A 20114-nucleotide genomic window follows, 5' to 3' on the forward strand; every position below is an offset into this window, starting at 1 on the left:
TAATCAATTCCTTGCAAAAATATCGTGATATTTTTTAAATTTTGTCGTTCCTATAAGAACGTCACTGCCCATTTCTTATATTATGAACAATACGACCCTCCTGATCAGAACAGCCTGTTGACGTCGAAACAACGTAATATATAAATTTAGATATCTGAAAACGACACCTCATGTACTCTTTATCTCTGACAGGTAGGAAGCTTCCACAGAAAGCCGCATTTTGCAAAATGACCGAAACACCCCTTTTCAGTTAGCGACGAACGGGGAAGTTTCCTATATTCCTGACAGACTCAAAAAAAACAGAAATTCAGGGATTATCGACTACCCCCGCCTGTTACGAGCTGGGGACAGGCGGAGGCTCCAGACGCCACTGGGGTGTCACCGTAATATACGGATTTTATCTCCACCGTCCATCTATTTTGATATATTATTTTAGAGTATTATATAAAAAATATGGCTGATCAAATTCTCAAGTGGGCTACCCCACAGGAAACAAAGATGCTGAGGACACTCACCATTGAAACCTTCTTAGGGCCCACGGTGTTGTTTATTTTCCATCCAAAACGTTGACATGGTCATATATACCTGGATGAAGTGGAAAAACAAATATCATCTTCATCTAAAACTTCTGTGGTGCCTAAGATATTTTCAACGGTAGGAGTTTAATCCCCACTGTGCGGTCCAGTTGAGCATTATATTTTATTTATTTTTATTATATTAAATTAAAATGATATGAAAAAAATGAGTAGACGGTGACGATGAAATACACGCATCACGGTGGCCCCTCAGAGTCCGGCCTGTCTCGAGATCGGGTCACGTGGGGGTGGTACCTAATCCGCCTCCAAAATTCAGTACACTGGCCTAAGATATGGAAGCGGATGGGCTGATGCCCCAAACACCACCGACCTGGCTGATGTGGTTACGTGTTGTGTGAAGACGAGCGCCGACGCTCCCCATGGCCGAGTTGTAGGAACGGTCCAAAGGATATCAAAGTAAGCATGAGCTCAAAAATAAATCACATCCAAAGTTAAAGTGGACCACACCACGAATAGAAGTGAGGACTGATTCTGACTGTTAAAACATTCAGAGGGCCATCGTAACGCTTATTTTCCATCTCAGGAGGTTACATGGACATGGATGAAGAGGAAACAAATGTATCCAAAACTTCCATGACCCCATAAAGGATTTCAATGGTACACGTTCAATCCCCCATTGCTTGTTACAGTGTGGTCCACTTAATCTTTGAATTTGTCTTATTTTGTGGCTCAAGTCTTACGATGAGCTCACCAATCGAACGGACAGTTTGGATATAACACATACCTCGTGATGAGATCCACAAAACATGGTGACGTCAACACATCAGCTAGATCGGTAGTGTATGGTACAGCAGCCAGATCGCTGGTGCGCCGATTTCCATGATATCACTCGTGTAACAGATGCACGAGATCGGATATGCAGGAAATCCGCGTCCCACGAGATCAGCCCATTTTGCCTGTGGATCGTATAATCCTTACTGTGAGATTGATATCGTAACGAAAATCAACATTTCCGTAGTTTAACGGTCAGGATTACACCATCAGCGAGATTTATGGCTCTGCGGTTGTGATCATCTTGTGAAACGTTCAGATTGTACACAGTAATTAGGAAATGCCTTGGCCAAAATCAAACAACGCCGACTAGCCATCCGATCCTTCATACAATGTAGGGTGAATGAATGCCAAACGGAGAGCCGGAATCCTACATAGAGTAAAACACTGCACTTTCTCGGGCCCACGATATTGTTATATATTGTTATATGTAAAATGAATTCCGTCCATCAGGTTCCATCCTTGTTGCCAGGCCCCGGAAACAAATCTCAGCCAGATCTATAAGTAAGGTGGGCCACACCGCAGGGAACAATGGGGATGGGATTAAAACCACAAGTTTCTGTGTGGACCCACCATGGTATGTATATTTCATCGAACTTACTGGGATAAAAAATAAAAATAAAAATCAGGCTTATACAAACTTTGGCATGCCACACCGCCATATTTCCATTGCTCTGGCCCTTTACGAGTCTTCTACAGGTCCAATATATATATATATATATATATATATATACACACACACACGGTTGAAGTAAGCGTTGCTACCTGATGAACGGAATAGCTTTAGGAATAAAATATGGTAGCCCCCACAAAGCTTTTGTGATCTAAGCGGCTGCTAAAACAGGTGTTGTCGGCTATTTCGGTCACAAATCACTTTACACAATTTTCCGAAAGATTCCTCCACGGGATTATCATAACAGTCCATCAATTCAACAGTCCTCCCCACAAAACGAACGGTCAGGATCTAATGCTCATCCCTCCAAATCCCTACACCGGGGAAACGGATTGGCTGGTCCCCCTGACACCAGCCAATGGCTGCTGGTCGGTGCTCTGTGGGCCCCACCATGATGTATGTGTTTCATCCATACCGTCCATCTATTTTTACGGATCATTTTAGGGTATGAGACCAAAAATGAGGTATATCCCCATCTCAAGTGGACCATATTACAGGAAACAATGTTGAATGAGCGTGACCATTAAAAACATTTTGGGGGCCATAAAAGTTTTGGATCAAACTGATTTTTGTTTTTTCCCTTCAACTGGGCCTTTATAACCTAATCAACATATTGGATGTCAAATAAACAGTACAGTGGGCGTTAGGGGATTTTAATGGTGGATATCCAATCACTATTGTTTTCCTGTGGTGTGGTCCTAATGAGATTTATATCCCTCTCATTTTTGGGATCATGCACTAAAATGATCTGTAAAAATGGATGATTGGAATGGATGAAACACACACATCATGGTGGGGCCCACAGGGAACCGACCATCAGCCACGGGGCAGGTGGCAGGGGGAGTAGCCAATCCGTTCCCCACTCAGTTTCCACAAGTGGGACCCACGGTTCACTGATGTAGACCTTTGATATTATGTGACCTCATGCATGAAAAAAATAAATAGATAAAAGAACATAACCATCGGATAGATGGACAACAACAGACGGTAGGAAACTAAGCAACGGTTCAAATCCAACGAAGAAAAACATCACCATTTACATATCTAAAATCGTCCAATCTGGGGAATTTTTGGTACACAGACATCAACATCGGGTACAATAATATCAACGGTCAGGATCATTGAACCGTAGGTCGACAAGCATTCCGAACTAGGATTGTATGATAGGAGGACACCAAATATCTGTGCACGCCAAGGACACGGAAAAAAGATCCAGCCCTTACTCGTTTTCTCGCTAGCTTTGGATTTCCTCAAACCGTCGGACGGCATCTTTTAGGCGAGTCCACTCTGGCGTTCTCTAATCAAATGATGATCTTTTCCACCACCGGCCCTCTCCCTCTTTGTATTTGAAAGCTTTCTCCTCACCTTTTTCTTTTCATTGCCCAAAATACCCTTCTCTCTCTCTCTCTCTCTCTCTCTCTCTCTCTCTCGCCTGGGGAAAACCAAACCCTAGAAAAACGAGATCCCGATCCGACTCTTATACACCGAAATCAGGTATATATGCTTGCTTTTGTATTCCGATCTCTGCTCGCTTTGTTTCCTTTTATTTCTCTCTCATTCTCTTTTTTATCGGATTCGGATTGTCTGGGATTGCGATCTTTGACGGATCTGTTCTTTTCTTCCGAATTGAGTGTTGAAAAGCGAAGATCTTTCGGTTCTTGTTATGCTTTCGGACGTTTATCTCTGGATTTGGATTATATTAGAATGCAAAAAATGACGATTGTGATCGTTTGAAGTTGGAATTAGGGAATTTGCATTGCGTTTTTGTTCTTTGTTGGATTGAATTTCGATTGAGATTGAAGGGGATTTGTTTTTTTCTTTTTTCTATTTCTATTTCTATTAAACTGTTTATTGGGTAATGGAGGATGGTATCCAGCGACGCGGTTTATTGGTGAGATTCGTAAATTTTATTTTATTTTTTTTAAAGTTTTTGGAATGAGAATTGGTTTTGTAGATTTTATTTTAATGTTTGGTTTGTAAGGCTTCACGCCTGTTTAGATTCATGGAAATTATAGGAAAGGAAATAGTGTCTCTTGGAACTCTTATTTACAGAAAACTGTGAAAAAGGAAACAGTGTTTTCCTTGTTTGATTTTAAACAAGATTTTCCTTGCTTTGCAAGATCAAAAATTTTCTTGGGGGAAAAAAATTCTAGGTATGCACTAGCATGTGCCAGATTAGCACGTTGCACATGTGGGATGCTTGAAGATGGGTAGTGGTATAAACCGCGTACAAAGCGTGCACAGCATATGTGGGTGCTTGAAGCTGAATTGTGGTACACATGGTACATGTGAGGTGCTCAGAGCTGCACAGTGGCATATGTGGCACAAGACACACATTGACACATTTATCGTGTTGGCACTTGAAGCTAGATGACAACACTTGTGCACATTGGCACTCTTGGCACATGGTGATATTTGGAGAGACTGAAGATGGACAATCGCACGTGTGGCTTATTTGGAGAGATTGAACATGGATGAAGGCACATGTGGAATGCTTTGCACAAGTGGGGTGCAAGCGAAGAGGAATGATGGTAAATGTGGCACATTAGCACATGTGGTGCACAAGAGAAGATGGATGGTGTTACATATGGCACATTAGCACAAGTGGTACACTTTACATGTGAGGTGCAGGAGAAGATGGATCGTGACACTTGTGGCACATTTGCATATTTCACATAGTGGCACATGTTATGTGCTATGTGGGGCATATAATAGTATATGTACAATGGCTCATTTGGCACATGTGGAGCGATTGCAGATGGATGGTGGCAAATTTGGGCTTAGTAGTTAACCCTTGAGAAATTCATTTTCCTTCCATCATAAGAAAATGCCTTTCTTGAGGGTGGAGGTGGGAATATAAATTTGTTTATTTTCCTACAAAGATAGAAAGTGGGAAATGGTGTTTACTACAAATTGCCACAAAGAAAAGCTCGAAAAACAGCAGAAAGTGAGATTCATGGGAAACAATGTTTCCTTTCATTTCCTTTCCATGAATCAAAACAGGCCTTAGGGAAATGCAAAGGAGGCTCACCCTTTCTACCCCGCCATGTGATCCACGCCGTCCATCCAAAAGGTTCTACCGTAGATTGACCTAACAGAGAAAATCTTGCTGATTGCATATTGAGTTGAGTTTACAGTCAAACTTGTATGGATGATGAGGATCCTTAATGGCATGGTGTGCCGTAAAAGCCGTTATGTAAAGGTAATGGTGGCAACCGTTACATGTTATGTAACAGCCGTAACAGCCGTTATGGAAAAAAAATGACCCGTTACGCCTCCTGTAAAGGCTATAACAACCCCATAATGGTCTATCATGGGGCATATAGCGATTTTTCAGATTTTTTTTCAACATTACAGGGTAGATACTGGTTTTTTAGAGTTTTTTTACTTTCCTTCAATAAAAAAAGAGACCATAACGGTTGTTACCAGGGCTGTAACAGCCGTTACGACCCGTATCATAAAGGTAACAATGGTGGTTGTTACGGCCACCATTACCACTACGGAATACCTTGCTTAGTGGGGATTTTGCCATGTAGCCCTGTTTATGCTGGAACCTTTAGATCAGTGGCATGAATCATCATGTAGTGTGCATGAGAGATGGGCACAATGGGCTAGCTTCCTTGGCATTTCTCTGCCTGTAATGATAGTAATTAAGGGCTGTAGATTTCTTTTCTATTCGACATAGACATTGGGTATGGCACAAATATCAATATGAAGTGTCTGACATGGGGACTGTTGAAAACTTATCATGCTGATGTGTTTGTATGAATATTTAATGATATGGAACGATGAATTTTATTATATAAATTTTAGTTCATCAAAGCAAAGATATAAGAAAATGTATGCGGAGTACCTTTTTTTTTGGACATTGCCGACTGATATTAGCACTGCCCAGTTTGATTTTGAGATAAGAAGGAATCGGAGGAACCAATATTACCTCACATATAATTTGGGGTGGGGTAGATAGAAACCTGCCAAATTTGGTTTCTTACTGTTGGAGCGGCCCCAAACACGCCATAGATTGGTTCTGCTGAATGGCTGAAACCAATCTGGTCTTAGGGGTACATCCAAATGCTCCCTTAGATAATTAAAATTCGATTAGAAAGTTAGAACTATTAAGAAATGATTAGTAGCTATGGAGCATGCAATGCACATGGACAGATAGGTGGCTTGCAAGACATGGGAAAGAGCGGTTGTAAAAGTTTCTTCTCATCCGTCAGAGCATTTTGATAGTGTGATGGTTGATATCTAGGCACTGTGAAATTGTATGTGGCGTGCACTAGCTTTATCAGACCATCCAAGGTGACCCACTATAGATAAATCATCGTTATCATCATCATCATCTAAGCCTCACCCCAATTTCAATTAAACCATCATTCAAAATCTAGATGTATTTAACTATCCTAACATCTGATTAATGAGCATTTGAAGTTGAATTTGAACCATTGGCAGTTCTCATTTTGATTGTCTATTAAATCTTCACCAATCAACCAGTTAGGAAACCAAAACAATGTTATTTTCGATTCGGTAGCCATCTAAATCATGGCCCATGATTTGCAGAGTTTAGTTTTGATATTTTACATGTTTAATTTCATAGTGGTCACATATCGATTACCATACTCTGCCAGTGTTGCAAAATTTTGTAAAGCTAGGTGGCTGGCGTCCTTGGAAATTACCTAAATGCCCTTTTATTTAAAACCCTTCCCACGTCCTTTGATAATGCATAGTTTAAGCCACTTGAAAAACTAATCGTGTGGATATTTTGCCCCCGCTACTCTCATTATATATAATAGAGATAAATAGTGCAAAACACTAGAAAAATGATAAATTGTGGTCTTCTGTTAAACAGCTGTGTGATGGTTTTTCAAGAAATGTAATCGCCTTGTTAAATAGATTCCCAGTCTATCGTTGTTTTTTGCTGAGTGCCTCTCCTTGTTTACTCCAGCGTCTCTTTAGTCCTATCACAATATGTGTATATCGAATTCAGTAATGACTAATGAACAAATTTCCATTGAACATATCTTTCAAAAAAAAAAAAATCATTGAACTTCTACAATTAGTTTATATATGGGCCAAACTTTGGCACATATGGTGCACTCCAGGAATTGGTCTATGCCCATCTCTCATTGTCCACATTTGGTTGGCAGGAATCCAACACATATTTGAAATCCCACTAGCCATAGATATGCACAAAAACTCGGTGTACACAGGAGCCCACAATCTTTTTTCCTTGTTATATTTAACTGTAGTAGCTAATGAACATATAGAGGAAATCTACCAGGTTGTACGTATATCACATATGGGGATTATTAGATTTTGATTATATTTTATATAATTTTTGTATGGGAGTAGGTGTTCTTTTTGTCAGAGTTCTTTCTGAATAATTATTCCACTTGTCAATTGAAGCCAATGCATAAGTTAATTGGAATGCTGTACAGCTATACTGTACATCTGTAATGATGCTTTTACAAGGTGTATGACATTCTTGTTTGTGGTTGGATAGGCACATGCTCCTTCCCATAGTTTCTTTCCGGGGAACCAGCGTACCAAACATAGAAGAGAAATAAAGAAGAAGTACAAGATGAAGCGGTGGCTCTGTTGTACTTGTGATGCAGGGGATTCTTACCATGCAAATGATGACTTCCAAAAAAGCCCAAAGGACTTTACAGATGGTGCGGTATTCATCCTGGCTATCTACTTATTTGCAAATGTGCTGGTGACAAAATTTCTGAACCTGCTTCTGTTCCAATAAGATACCTTGAGCTTGAGTGTTAACATATCAGATAATGAATGATACATATGGTAGAAGCAGCCAATGCATGCATTGATAGTTTGTTGCAAATCTTATGGCCTTTGTTTGTAGGCATACTTCTTCTTCTTTTTTTTTTCTTTTTTCTTTTTTAATGGGGGGATTTATGATACTTGAAGCTTATTAGGTATTGGTCAATCATGAACTTTTATTGATTAGAGGATATTTAGGCATTTTTCTGTATAGCATATCCGCCCACTCCCTTGTCGGCCTTCTCATGCTCTTGATTGTGATGATTCTCTATAATTGATGATCAATCCTTCTTTGATAGTTGGAAGTGTTTCTACATAGGGCTTCTCTTTTTTGAGAGCTACTGATTTATTGAGCCACAGGGGGCAAAACGAGGAGAAAAAAAAGCAGCTACAAAGGATAAACAGACTAAGAAAAGAAGAAAGAATACACAAAAGCCATTGAGGCACCTAGTCCCGTATTTACTGATGAACTTTACAAGCGACCCCCAAGGGCGAGCTACTTTTTTATCTCGAAAACATCAAGCATTTCTTTCTTCCCAGATATACCAGGTTACCTCTAGCAACGAAAATCTCCACCTGAGGGTGACTTTTTTCCTCAACCTGCTAAAGTGCCATGATCAAAAGAGGCCAGCTATGGATGGAGGCATGACCCTAGAGAGACCAAAACCAAGCAAAACACTTTGACCAGATTTCCCTGATGAAGGCACAATGGATGAGGAGGTGGTCAACTGATTTTGCATCCCAGAGGCAAAGACATACATTCAAGAGGATCATACCCCTTTTGCATAAATTATCGACACTAACAATCTTACTCCGACTAACCAGCCGGGCGAAGGCAGCCACTTTAGGTGGTGCACTGTAAAACCACACCAGAAACAATGGGGCTGCTAGAGTGCTGGAAGCTTGCGGAGGATAGGAGAGAGTAGAAAGATTTCACTGTGAATCGACAAACCAAGTGGTCCTCGGTCCCTGCAATCCTTGGAGCTTCAACATGAGCTACAGTAGCTGCTCAGCTTCAACATCTGAGAGATGGCTCCTCTGACAAGGGGGAATCCAAACTCCCCCTCCTTTCATCAGAGGGAAGCAGGTTGCAATCGTAACATGAGGACGTGGACAAAGGGAAGCTAAGCCTAGGGAAGACCGAGTTTAGGGGCTCCTCCCCACACCAAATATCTTCCCATAACCCGACTTTTTTTCCATTCCCAACAGCAAAGGAGAGACCATTGTGGACCAAAGGAACAAGGCTGTGATTGATTTCCAAACGAAGATGGCTCGGTAAAGGGAAGTGATGTAGGACGACCTAATACAACCTTAAATGAGCATGGCATATGAAAGGGGTAGATTTATGCAATGTAAAAAAAAAAACAAATTAAATATCAGCCTTATACATCATAAAACAAGAACGAAATAAGGTTAATATAGTATTGATTATGGCTATCCATCACAAACGTGAAGTATTGAATCTTAAAATCTAAGTTTAGTTGGATCCAGCGAAAGATAGAACTTTCGTCTTGCAATAGGTCTGTCTAACAATCCAAGTGAATTTTCTAATCCAGAAAAATAGGAATTTCCTGGATTGGGAAATCTGGAAAATTTAGAAAAGAATTGGTGGTTCCTCAGATTTAGATTTGGGTGATGGATTTTATGTGGGGGATGAAAATCTTTTGAGATCTAATGATTTAGATAAAAAAGAAACAAGATTTGGCTTCTAGATCTAAAGGTTTTAAGAGAAAAAGAAGAGAATGAGGTTAAAGAAAAGATTACCTTGAGAAAAGAGAAAAGGAGAAAGAAGTAGGGGATGAGAAATCGTTTACCTGGGCCTCACGCTCTCTTTCAATCACTGGAAGTCAAAGACGAAATCGTCAGAAGCAAAAAGCTCTTTTTTCTTTTTTCATAAAACATCACATAATATGCTATGGGTTTAGGGCAACCCTTATAAATTCGAAATTACATAAAATTACCAAAATACCCCTACTAAAAAAAGTTTCAAAAAAAAAAATTCGCACAAAATTGTGCACAAACTGTCTCAAAACTTAATGAACTCAAATGTTCATAAACTAAATGTAAATTTAAGATGCTCGATGGGCCCCCGATGATAGTGTCGTGAAGGTGGTGTAATGAAGGTGGGCCATAACGATCTAACGGTCCGATCACACCATCCTCGCGATCCAATGGTCCAAATGTCTCCTCTAAGCAACTTACATATGTCATGAACACGTGTAAGGTCTTCAACCTCTAGAGACCCGACCCGTATCCGTCATGTAACCACATTGACACGGGTAATGCACGCCTCCTTCGTTGATATACTTTGAATGGCCTGGTGTCCGCATCAGGAAGCCTCCCTAATAAACCATCCTAACGAAGACGAACCATATTTGCTAAAAATGATGGATCTGCAAAGGCTATAGAGTTCTCAACCCTGAACCTCCAAATCTGTTTCCCCAATAGGGCAGAATTAACCTCTTCCAGCCTTTTAATGCCCACTCCCCTTGCATTATAAGGCAAAAAAACTTCTTTCCAGTTCATAAGGTGAAACTTTTAGTAGGAGCAAAACAACAACCCCCCCTCATAGTTTATCGATCCTACGAAGACACCTCTCTACTCTTGTAGGAGAAATCCTCCTCAAAACGCACCAATCTATCTCTTTTGTGGTCCCCCTTCCTATTTCTCAGGCGAGATTTCCTCCCGTCCTGCGAATCCTCTCCAAGAGGATGATGGAGGCATTCGAGGAATATGGTTGAGAATTGTAAATCCCTGGGACTCCATGCCGCCAAACAATCCCTTACAATATAGTCTGATGAGAATTGGAAATAGGTATGTAAGTAGATTTGATGGAAGATTATTGTAGAATAGATGTGCTTATTGTCTATCCATCCTCTTAAACATCATCCAAGATGAATTTCACAGATTGTGATTTTCAATTAATAATGCTTGTTTACAAGGAATGAGAAAAAGCAACTTTTGCTTCTCTCTCTGCGTGAAAACATTTTCACCATAGTTGTGGTGCAAAGGTTGAAAATGGCCCCACGTGGCGTGTGCATAGCACCAATCCCATGCATTAGATATGCTCAATCACTTTATGGGGGGCCCCAAAAAAATTAGGCCGATCCATGTGAGCCACGCCCTGGGAACTATGGGAGGGGACACCTACCATAGGAAAGCCCTTTATTGGTGTGGAGCACACAGAGGAGTGTGTGTGTGTGTGTGTGTGTGTGTGTGTGTGAGCACGCCATCCAGCTCATGCATGAAGTGCACCCACCATGATGAAATTGACACTTAAAAATCAGACAGATCCAGCCATCACCGTGCCTCACCACTTGAATTTGTATATATGGGCATTTTTATTTGTTTCCTTTGGTGTGGGGTGCCCCGTGGCGTGTGTACCATCTAATCATCACATTTAGCATGCTTCACCATGATGATGGGGGACCCCAAAAATCAGCTCAACCAAATTTGGGCATGTGGGCAGGCCAATCTATATATCTCGACAGTTCATTAAATAATTTAAGCCCAACACATTGCACGGGCTCCATTGGCAGTCCAATCAATATATCTCAACAGTCCATTAAGTAATTTATGTCCAGCACACACTACATAGGCTCCAGTTCTCTGAGAGCACTATAAGTAATAGTGATCCTAGTAGCATCGGGATACTTGGGTAGTCCAATCTTCCAATCAATATATCTCAACAGTTGGGATTCCAACCAATCTTTTCTTGACAGTCCTTTAGGTCGAAAACACATTATATGTGCTAACGTGCAAAAATCACCTGATCGGATGATCCAGTCCATCCTTAATTTGGCCTTAACTTCATAGCCATCCATTTCAAAGCCATGAAAGGTATGGTTAGGATTGCCTAACAAAGGTGATTCTTTAAAAATCATAAGCAATCCATGACAGACCACAACAAATGAATGGGTCAACAATATGAACGGATCAGATTGTTGATTGGACATACTTTTTTATAAGCAGTCTTGACTGACTGTCCATATTAGAGGCTCTTGATTGGATGGATTTTGTCAGATCAGTGTGATTTTTTCATGTTAGCCTTTGAATGTTTGTTGGGCCTAATGGATAGTCCACATCAATCAATTGACCAAGTGCCCTGATGCATCAAGCACTATAATTCTCTGAGAGCGCCAGATCATTTTTCAATTGTATATGTATATCCCAAATATTTTTCTCATTCTTTCAAAAATGATATCTCAATCCCCTGGAAGTATGATTGGATTTAAACTGTTGAAAACATGTTTATTTGCTTCACTTTAAGAAGATAAGCAATGTATTGCTCGGGAATGCAAATACATAAACTTGAAACACTAGGCGGGTGAGAATTCCTAATACCTGCTGGCCCATCTATGCTCCATCCCACCTGACAAACAGTCTGGGTTGCCTAATGATGCCCCTACATTTACATATAAATTGGCCTGAGAAGTTCTGTTTTGCTCGGTCAATCATTGCGCATTGCCTTTGAAGGTATGCCAAAACGGTTACATAGCAGTTGTATCAGCCATTATGTAACGGTATCTCTCCTCCCCCCCACCCCAATACGTTTCTGTTTTTTGTCCAGTTTCAAAAAGTAAAACTCCATCCAACCAGTTGGACTGTTAGTTATGGTTCAGTGGCAGATAACTTCCAACCTTTGGTGTGTATGAGAATCCACTCGTCATGAGGGATCACCTTTTGCTAAAATAGGTATTTACACTTATCGAGTGGACCACACTGCAGTTTTTGCTGTTTATCAATTTACAGAAAATTGTCTGTGGCATGGCCCACCTAATGAGTAGATATGGATTATTTCCGCACCAGTTGGCCCCTCATTTTGGGGCCAATCTATTGGAAAGGTTGGATTGCACATGCACTTAACCAGTTGGAAGTTTTTCCTAGGTGGACTGTAGCTTGTGGTTGCTGCAGTTTGACTTGAAAACTTCTATTTTTTTCTTTATAAGATGCTCTGGTGGTGCATGAAACTTGATACACTTACACTAAAAAAATTGTACACGTGGCATGTATTACATCAAACTAAATCCATTAAAATGTGGGGCCCGCTGTTGCTAAGTCACAATTCCAAATCAGATTGTTTGAATGATCATAACTGTTGATTTGTGTACACTTGTTTATTGAATAGGACCATTGGATTTTTTAATTCTTCACTCTCTGATAAATGTCCACCAATTTAATAGTCAATTGGTGAAATGAGCATAATTTGGAGCCCATTGTATTATTGAGATGAGTGCAATAGATTGCATGAATTTCAGGCCAATTTGAGGGCACTCAAGTGGTCCCCAAATCGGTGACACTATTCATCCAAATTTAATTCTAATTTTTGTTTAAAATTTTATGGGGAGAATGATGTCAAATGCTTAGAAATGTATTAGGGGGATTAGTGCCGTAGATTGCATGAATTTGGGGTCAAATTGGGGTATTCGAGTGATCCCTTGAATCGGTGACATTATTCATTCAAATTTAAATTTAATATTTTTTTCTTAAAATTACTTGGGGTGAATGATGTTAAATGCTAAGGGATGTGCATTAGTGGGATGAGTGTCATAGCTTGCATGAATTTCGTCCCACACTGGGGTTAGTCTAAGCTTGTTAGGTTCATGAAATCATTAGACAACTTGAGACAACATTCTCACCGAAGAGTGGACCATTACACCATTATAAACATGGTTTAAAAAAAAAAGAAGAAAAAAAAGAATACATATTTGGAATCCTCTAATTACACCCTTTTATTGGCTGTAATGGCCTATACAACATACGTTGGTGCCTATTTTGGAATTCTGTGGTTTAAAAGATGGTCTATTTTCCTTATTTCCATCTTTAGGGTGTGTTCTCATTCATCTCACACTCTTGGAGGCATGAATCTCATCTTGTACCATTCTCCTGTTGCATCCTTAACAAAATTGTTACATGTCAGTTCTTTAAACATTGTTGTCTTCACTATTAGTTGCATAGTAACAAAAATCAAGGAACTAATTCAAGATGAATTAAGGTTGTGGTCAGAAAAGAAGGAAAAAAAAAAAGTGCTTAGCAGAACACATGTTCAGCGGACCTACTTAGGTGTCCAAGTGAAGATCCAAGCCATCGTGATCATCCTTCATTTTCTTAAATGAAATTCAAGAGATCTCCTATGTAGGTAGGGAGGCAAATCATTGGGCAGTTGTTTTGGTCAAAGAGGGAGTTAATTCCCCTTTTACTGTACCTCTTTGTTTTTAATGAAGTTTTTGCAACTTCTTGAAAAGGGCTTGTATTCACCTCTTAGGCTCTATCTATCACTTGCTCCCCCCCCCCCCCCGGCATCGTTTTTCTTCATCTTATTTTGTCAATAACTTAACTAAAGTGAAGCAATATTGGTTAATGTATGCCATTCAATTTGTTTGAAGAACATATAGCAGTTGATGGGTTCCTCTTTTTTCTTGGGGGGTTGCAGTTTATGCGTTCGCACCTTGTTGTTTCAGGAAACCAAAAAGGCTCAAAGATGTCTGCACCAGCCAAGAGTGAACCACAGAAAGAACCACCCCCAATTGAAGTACCTGCATTATCTTTGGATGAGCTGAAAGAAAAGACTGAAAATTTTGGTTCGAAGTCTTTAATTGGTGAAGGTTCATATGGAAGAGTATATTTTGCTACTTTAAACAATGGAAAAGCTGTGGCAATTAAAAAGCTTGATGTTTCATCTGAGCCTGAGTCCAATGTTGAGTTTCTGACCCAGGTATGTGCAACTTTCAGAAAATCTTGGCCTCTGTCTCCATCATCACCATTGAGCATTTATTCGGTTAAGAACATGGATTTATTTCATGTGCTCTATTGCATTTGTGCTTTTGGCCTTCAGATCTCACAGTAAGCCCTTTTCTGGTGACAGATTTCAATGGTTTCAAGACTGAAGCATGAAAATCTTGTTGAATTGTTGGGTTACTGTGTTGAAGGAAGTCTCCGTATCTTATCGTATGAATTTGCTACCATGGGATCTCTACATGACATTTTGCACGGTATGCTGTTTGAAATTTGAGTTGTTTCCTGATATAATGACATCCATCCGGGTTATTTTTATTTTTATTTGTATTTTTTAAATACAAGAGGCTGAAATAATTCTAAGGTAACTTGGACCGCAGGTAGAAAAGGAGTTCAAGGCGCACAACCAGGTCCTACTCTCGACTGGATGCAGAGAGTGAGAATTGCTGTTGATGCAGCAAAGGGACTTGAGTATCTTCATGAGAAAGTTCAGCCTTCTATAATACACAGGGATATAAGATCAAGCAATGTTCTCCTGTTTGAGGACTTCAAAGCCAAAATTGCAGATTTTAACCTTTCAAATCAGGCTCCTGACATGGCTGCTCGTCTTCATTCTACCCGAGTATTGGGAACCTTTGGCTATCATGCACCAGAGTAATGCTTCAGACCCATATTTTCACCATGATTGTTTTAGCAAGTTGGTTATTTCCAGGCATGGTTAAGTTTTGTGGCATATAGCTTTATATGGTTACTTTACACTGCGAGAGTAAGATATGAGATATCTAGGAAATAATTTTTGGAATTGCCAGTTCAGCATCTGTTACTAGCAATATAAGTTGGTGAATTTTTATTCCCTTATATGATGTTTTGCTGCCAATTTTTAGGAAATGTTTGCTGGGCAGACTGCTGCCATTTTTTGTTTTTCGGAGTGCACTTTAGTCATGGATTTGTTGTCCACGTGTTTTAGATCCTTGGTCAATTTAAATGGTGTGTTTTAACTTTTAATAAGAGGAAATGTTTACATTCTACCTGCGTATTGGGAACCTTTGGCTATCATGCACCAGAGTAATGCTTCAGGCCCCATATTTTCGCTATGATTGTTTAACAAGTTGGTTATTTCTAGGCATGGTTGCTTTTTGTGGCATTTAGTTTTATATGGTTACTTTACACTGCGAGAGTAAAATATGAGATATAGGAAATGATTTCTGGAATTGCCAGCATCTATTACTAGCAATATAGTTTTAATAGTGTTAATGGTGGTATAGATCTGGTCAGTGTTGGGAATAGTGGCCAACTCAGTCAATCTCGAGGTCCCATTAGTCATTCGTTTAGGGCAAGTCATTCACTTTTGTTTGATAAACCAATGGCTATAATGACCTTCGCGAATTGTCAACGTCAATCAAGATAAATTGGATTGAAGCTCCATCATCTGACTGGAATTGGTGTATGGATTTTGTTCCGTATCAACTGATGCCATACGACGTATTGGTGACAATACGGGTTGATACAGAGAAGTTTTTCTGACACAGGCCGATATGGATCCTTGTGCCTATACAATATCGATATTCATATCTATGGTGGGATGGTGTACAATTGTGTGACTGCTACATGCCAGTGATACTAGGGAAATTTTACAACATAGCCATTCGACCATGTATGCTACATGGGGCATCTATGACTTCCATTTTGTTTCCTTTTCCCTCTTCATTGATAAAAGAATGCTAGCTGGGGCAGGAGAAGTAAAAGAAGAGAGTCGGATCAAGGGACCCGCTCTAATACTGCAAAAAAACCTTGAAGCATATGAATTATCTTTCTATTGAATGAATACAATGAATACATATGGTATTTATATGCTTCTTTAAGTGTACCCAGGAAAAATCTAGAAATATTTTCAAGTACATCAAGAGGAGTTTGCCACTATGCTCTGACATATTTTATAGGATGTGTTGTAACTGTCTATTGGATCTGGGTCATGTTTGATGGTCCAATTTGTTTATCTGACGAGATACATTGATGATGGTGGCTGCATGCAAAATATGTGTGATTGGAAGACCCTAAACTTTCTGTTAATGTTCCACAGGACAATGATTAAGGAGATCGTCCATATTTGCAGAAAGAGTTAAATGATCAGAGGGTGAGGCCCATCAGTATAAATAGTTTGGGTCATTGAAACATGACTTCATATCCAACAGCTATAGGCCCAAGATATGGTGATGGGTTGTAGAAAACCTTGATCTCGAGAAATCCTGGAAATCTTCCTAAGCCAATCTAAAAGAATTACATATATTACAAGAATACCTTCATAGTACATAGACTACAAGAATGCCCTCACCAAAATTACAACACTTTCTTAGGTTGGAACATGAAACTTCGGTCCTAATGCTGTCATCAATGCAATACTTTATAGAAAAGTGGATAATTCATACTTTTCTATTTAAACATTGTCATTTCATCCCTGAACACGATTCCTCTGATAATAGTTTTAAAACCTGAAAAGTTGACTCAATTCGAGCTGAACACTCAGTTGTCTTGGTCGTGTTTTGTATACCAAGATTTGATAAACATATTATAATTTAACTCGAGTCCTATTGAGGTTTGATAAGTCTTGGCATTTTGATTTTTCCTGAGTATTTGTTGAGTTTTTCAATGTCAGTCCACATAATCTTTATGAAATTTAACCTCTGTTGAGTCTTGTTGACATCTAATTGAATTGAGGCGACTTGGTCAATTTGATTTGAGTGTTTTCAAGTTGTCAGATCATGCTTTAGATCTATGTTCTTCAACATGTCTTTTGTGTGTGTGTGTGTGTGTGTGTGTGTTTCAACTTGCTTCTTGTTTGTATGCTGTAGAAATGCAAAAGAAATACTTCCATGCAGAAGAAATGTCATGACCTGTAAAGCCATAATGCAGGTATGCCATGACTGGTCAATTGACTCAGAAAAGCGATGTGTATAGCTTTGGTGTCGTTCTTCTGGAGCTTCTGACTGGCAGGAAGCCTGTCGATCATACAATGCCTCGGGGGCAGCAGAGTCTCGTGACTTGGGTGAGCTTCTATAATAAGTCAATATGGCCATTCCTTAATCGAGTTCTGAGAGGATGTTGTGTTGTTGATAGAAATACTGGTCTAACTTTGTGTATTCTCTTGTCCAGGCAACTCCAAGACTGAGCGAGGATAAGGTTAAGCAATGTGTAGATCCAAAGCTGAAGGGAGAGTATCCTCCAAAAGGAGTTGCTAAGGTTTCCTTCTTCTCTCTCACTCTCTTTCAAGGATATTGTGGGTGCATGTAACATGTAATAGGCATGATTGAGCAACCATCAATATGAAAATGGTTAACAGCACATGCGGATTTTGCCTATGCATGCATGATGCGGATATCAAAGGTTAACTAATTCATATGGTGGCTAGACCACTGCTTTTGCTACAATTCACTAAATTTTGGTAAATCTGCTAGATAAACTAGAACTTTAAATCATGGCCTCCACTGTGGGTAGAGCATAGCCCTAACTTTCAGACCCACACGGATTGGACGTTCATTTCTGTTTAATTGACAGCAAGTGGACGGTAAGGAAACACAAGTTCAACTGTCCCAAGTCAATGGTGAAATCCGACGGTTAAGAGAATCCTGTAAGTGTGATTTTCAGGCTATGCTCCCATAGTAGGGCCCGCCATTTAGGCAGACCAGATTTTTGTGCATGTCGGCATCTACTGTGCATCGTTTGCCCTAAAGTTAGGAAACAAAATAAATTTGAGTCATTTTGCTGAACCGGGAATACATTGTGTGTGAAAATGACGAATCTTGCTTCGCTTGTATTAGGCACTCTAATGATCTGGTATGCTATGGTGCACTGAAATTTTAGATGAAAACTTGAACAACGAAAGCAGTGTCTACTGGCTGTCTTGTTTTGCACTATTGAACCGCACTGCACTTGTTGGTTTACCAAAAAAATAAAACAGAAATGACTGAATAGCAGTTACATTTAGTATCATAATTATGGACTAGTCCCGAATTGCAAGTTGTTACTTTCAAGTTTGACTTGAGAGGAATGTAATGTAGTTGAAGGCATACCCTTCCTCCCTCAGCTGTAATTGCATTGGCATAAAACGTCTCACTTTCTCATGTACTGCATTTCTACTATATATAACAGGAGTTTCCAGGAGAAGCGTTTTAAATGCCTCACTTGCTCATGGACTGCATCTCTAATATGGATACCTATTAGTTCTTTGAATTGCTAAAATAGGCATTATTAAAAGGATATGGGAAGGGTTTTAACCTAAGTGCATTTGGGTCATTAACAGGATCCTTATAATTAGGTGCCTCTCCTAGTTCAAATTAGCATTCGCACTCGCACGTTCGCTCCAGCTTCCTAGCCATTTAGACTGCCTACCGACACTCACTGCACTTATGCATGCAAACTTGTTGCCACTTCACTTCACACCTAGTATATGAAGCAGCTTCCACTGCTGCTTCTCCTCTCACGCATCTTGCTGCATTCACATGCCATATCCACTAGGTTATCAGTAATGCGAAGGTAAGGAAAATTTGTCCGTTACTCTATTGAACTGAATATCACAATCCAAGTGCATAGTTTGTTGAAACGAATCCTAAATCCCCAATGGAATGATTCAATACTGTTAATAGTCTTTGAACACTATTTGAAGTTACCAGACTCTTAAGGAGAAACTTCGAAGGTATCTTCAGTTTAGTAGCTTTAATGAAATGATTATTGATTATAATGAAAAATTAAAAAGAAATCTAAAAAAAAAGGGGGGAGAGAGAGAGAGAGAGAGAGAGATGACGTATTTTATTTGTTCCTGCAGCTGGCTGCAGTTGCAGCGCTCTGTGTACAATATGAATCTGAGTTCCGGCCAAACATGAGCATCGTCGTCAAGGCACTCCAACCACTTCTCACACAGAAGGCTGCTGCTCCAACTCCTGCTCCAGCTCCCGAGGTCTAAGGCTGCTGCTCCACTCCAGCTCCAACTCTTGCCCAATCTCACAGATGTGTTGGAACTAACTTGTGTCCATGGTTTGGTTTTGTTGTTCGGCAGATTGGCCGGTCAATTTATATTTATGTTATTTGTTGTGTAGAAATTGAGAAATGTGGGAATTGGTGGGGAAGGGGACTCCGCAGGTCTATGCTTTACACTGATTTCTTCAGTCCGTGCCCGCGGCAGAGGTAAACTGGTAAACACAGTGCTTGCCCTTGTGAAAAGTGAGTTATTCTCCAATTTGGCTCTTTGACATGAGCTGCAGTTTGTGTTCGTTGGAATGAAGCTTCTGGTATATATTTTGTTCAGATTTTCTATTATCCTCCCTAAGCAGCAGGTTGTTGTACTTTAGATCAATGGTTGAAGTTTCCTTTATTTTTCAGATCAAAATGGCTGGGGCCCTATTCCGAGATGTCCTTTTGATATTGGCCACTTCCATTCTCTGTCAATTTATCTGTGCCCTACATGTAGCCATGCATATGCCATGGCCCAACAACATGCTGATCTGATTAGAATTATTGACCCATGGATGGTTGAAAAAGAAAATTAGAATTATCAGTATTTTGTT

General features: G+C 39.9%; 1 protein-coding gene across 1 annotated transcript; it reads left to right on the forward strand.

The window, feature by feature from the left end:
• The first annotated feature begins 3462 nt into the window (after nucleotides 1-3462).
• LOC131240064 (PTI1-like tyrosine-protein kinase 3) lies at nucleotides 3463-19866 on the forward strand. The gene is made up of 8 exons (XM_058238081.1): nucleotides 3463-3534; nucleotides 7544-7712; nucleotides 14283-14536; nucleotides 14687-14813; nucleotides 14937-15210; nucleotides 17467-17599; nucleotides 17707-17793; nucleotides 19376-19866. The coding sequence occupies exons 2-8, from the start codon at nucleotides 7622-7624 to the stop codon at nucleotides 19511-19513; spliced, it is 1104 nt and encodes a 367-aa protein (XP_058094064.1). The 5' UTR covers nucleotides 3463-3534; nucleotides 7544-7621; the 3' UTR covers nucleotides 19514-19866.
• Nucleotides 19867-20114: the final 248 nt, after the last annotated feature.

The sequence above is a fragment of the Magnolia sinica genome, chromosome 3 (genome assembly GCF_029962835.1).
Source record: "Magnolia sinica isolate HGM2019 chromosome 3, MsV1, whole genome shotgun sequence".
NCBI lineage: Eukaryota > Viridiplantae > Streptophyta > Magnoliopsida > Magnoliales > Magnoliaceae > Magnolia > Magnolia sinica.

Bases quoted from the DNA above. Each gene is read 5' to 3' on its own strand.
- LOC131240064 (XM_058238081.1), top strand. From the start codon at position 7,622: ATGAAGCGGTGGCTCTGTTGTACTTGTGATGCAGGGGATTCTTACCAT. The intron at 15,211-17,466 runs GTAATGCTTCAG...GCCATAATGCAG, and splicing joins TTTGGCTATCATGCACCAGA to GTATGCCATGACTGGTCAAT. The intron at 17,794-19,375 runs GTTTCCTTCTTC...TTGTTCCTGCAG, and splicing joins CTCCAAAAGGAGTTGCTAAG to CTGGCTGCAGTTGCAGCGCT.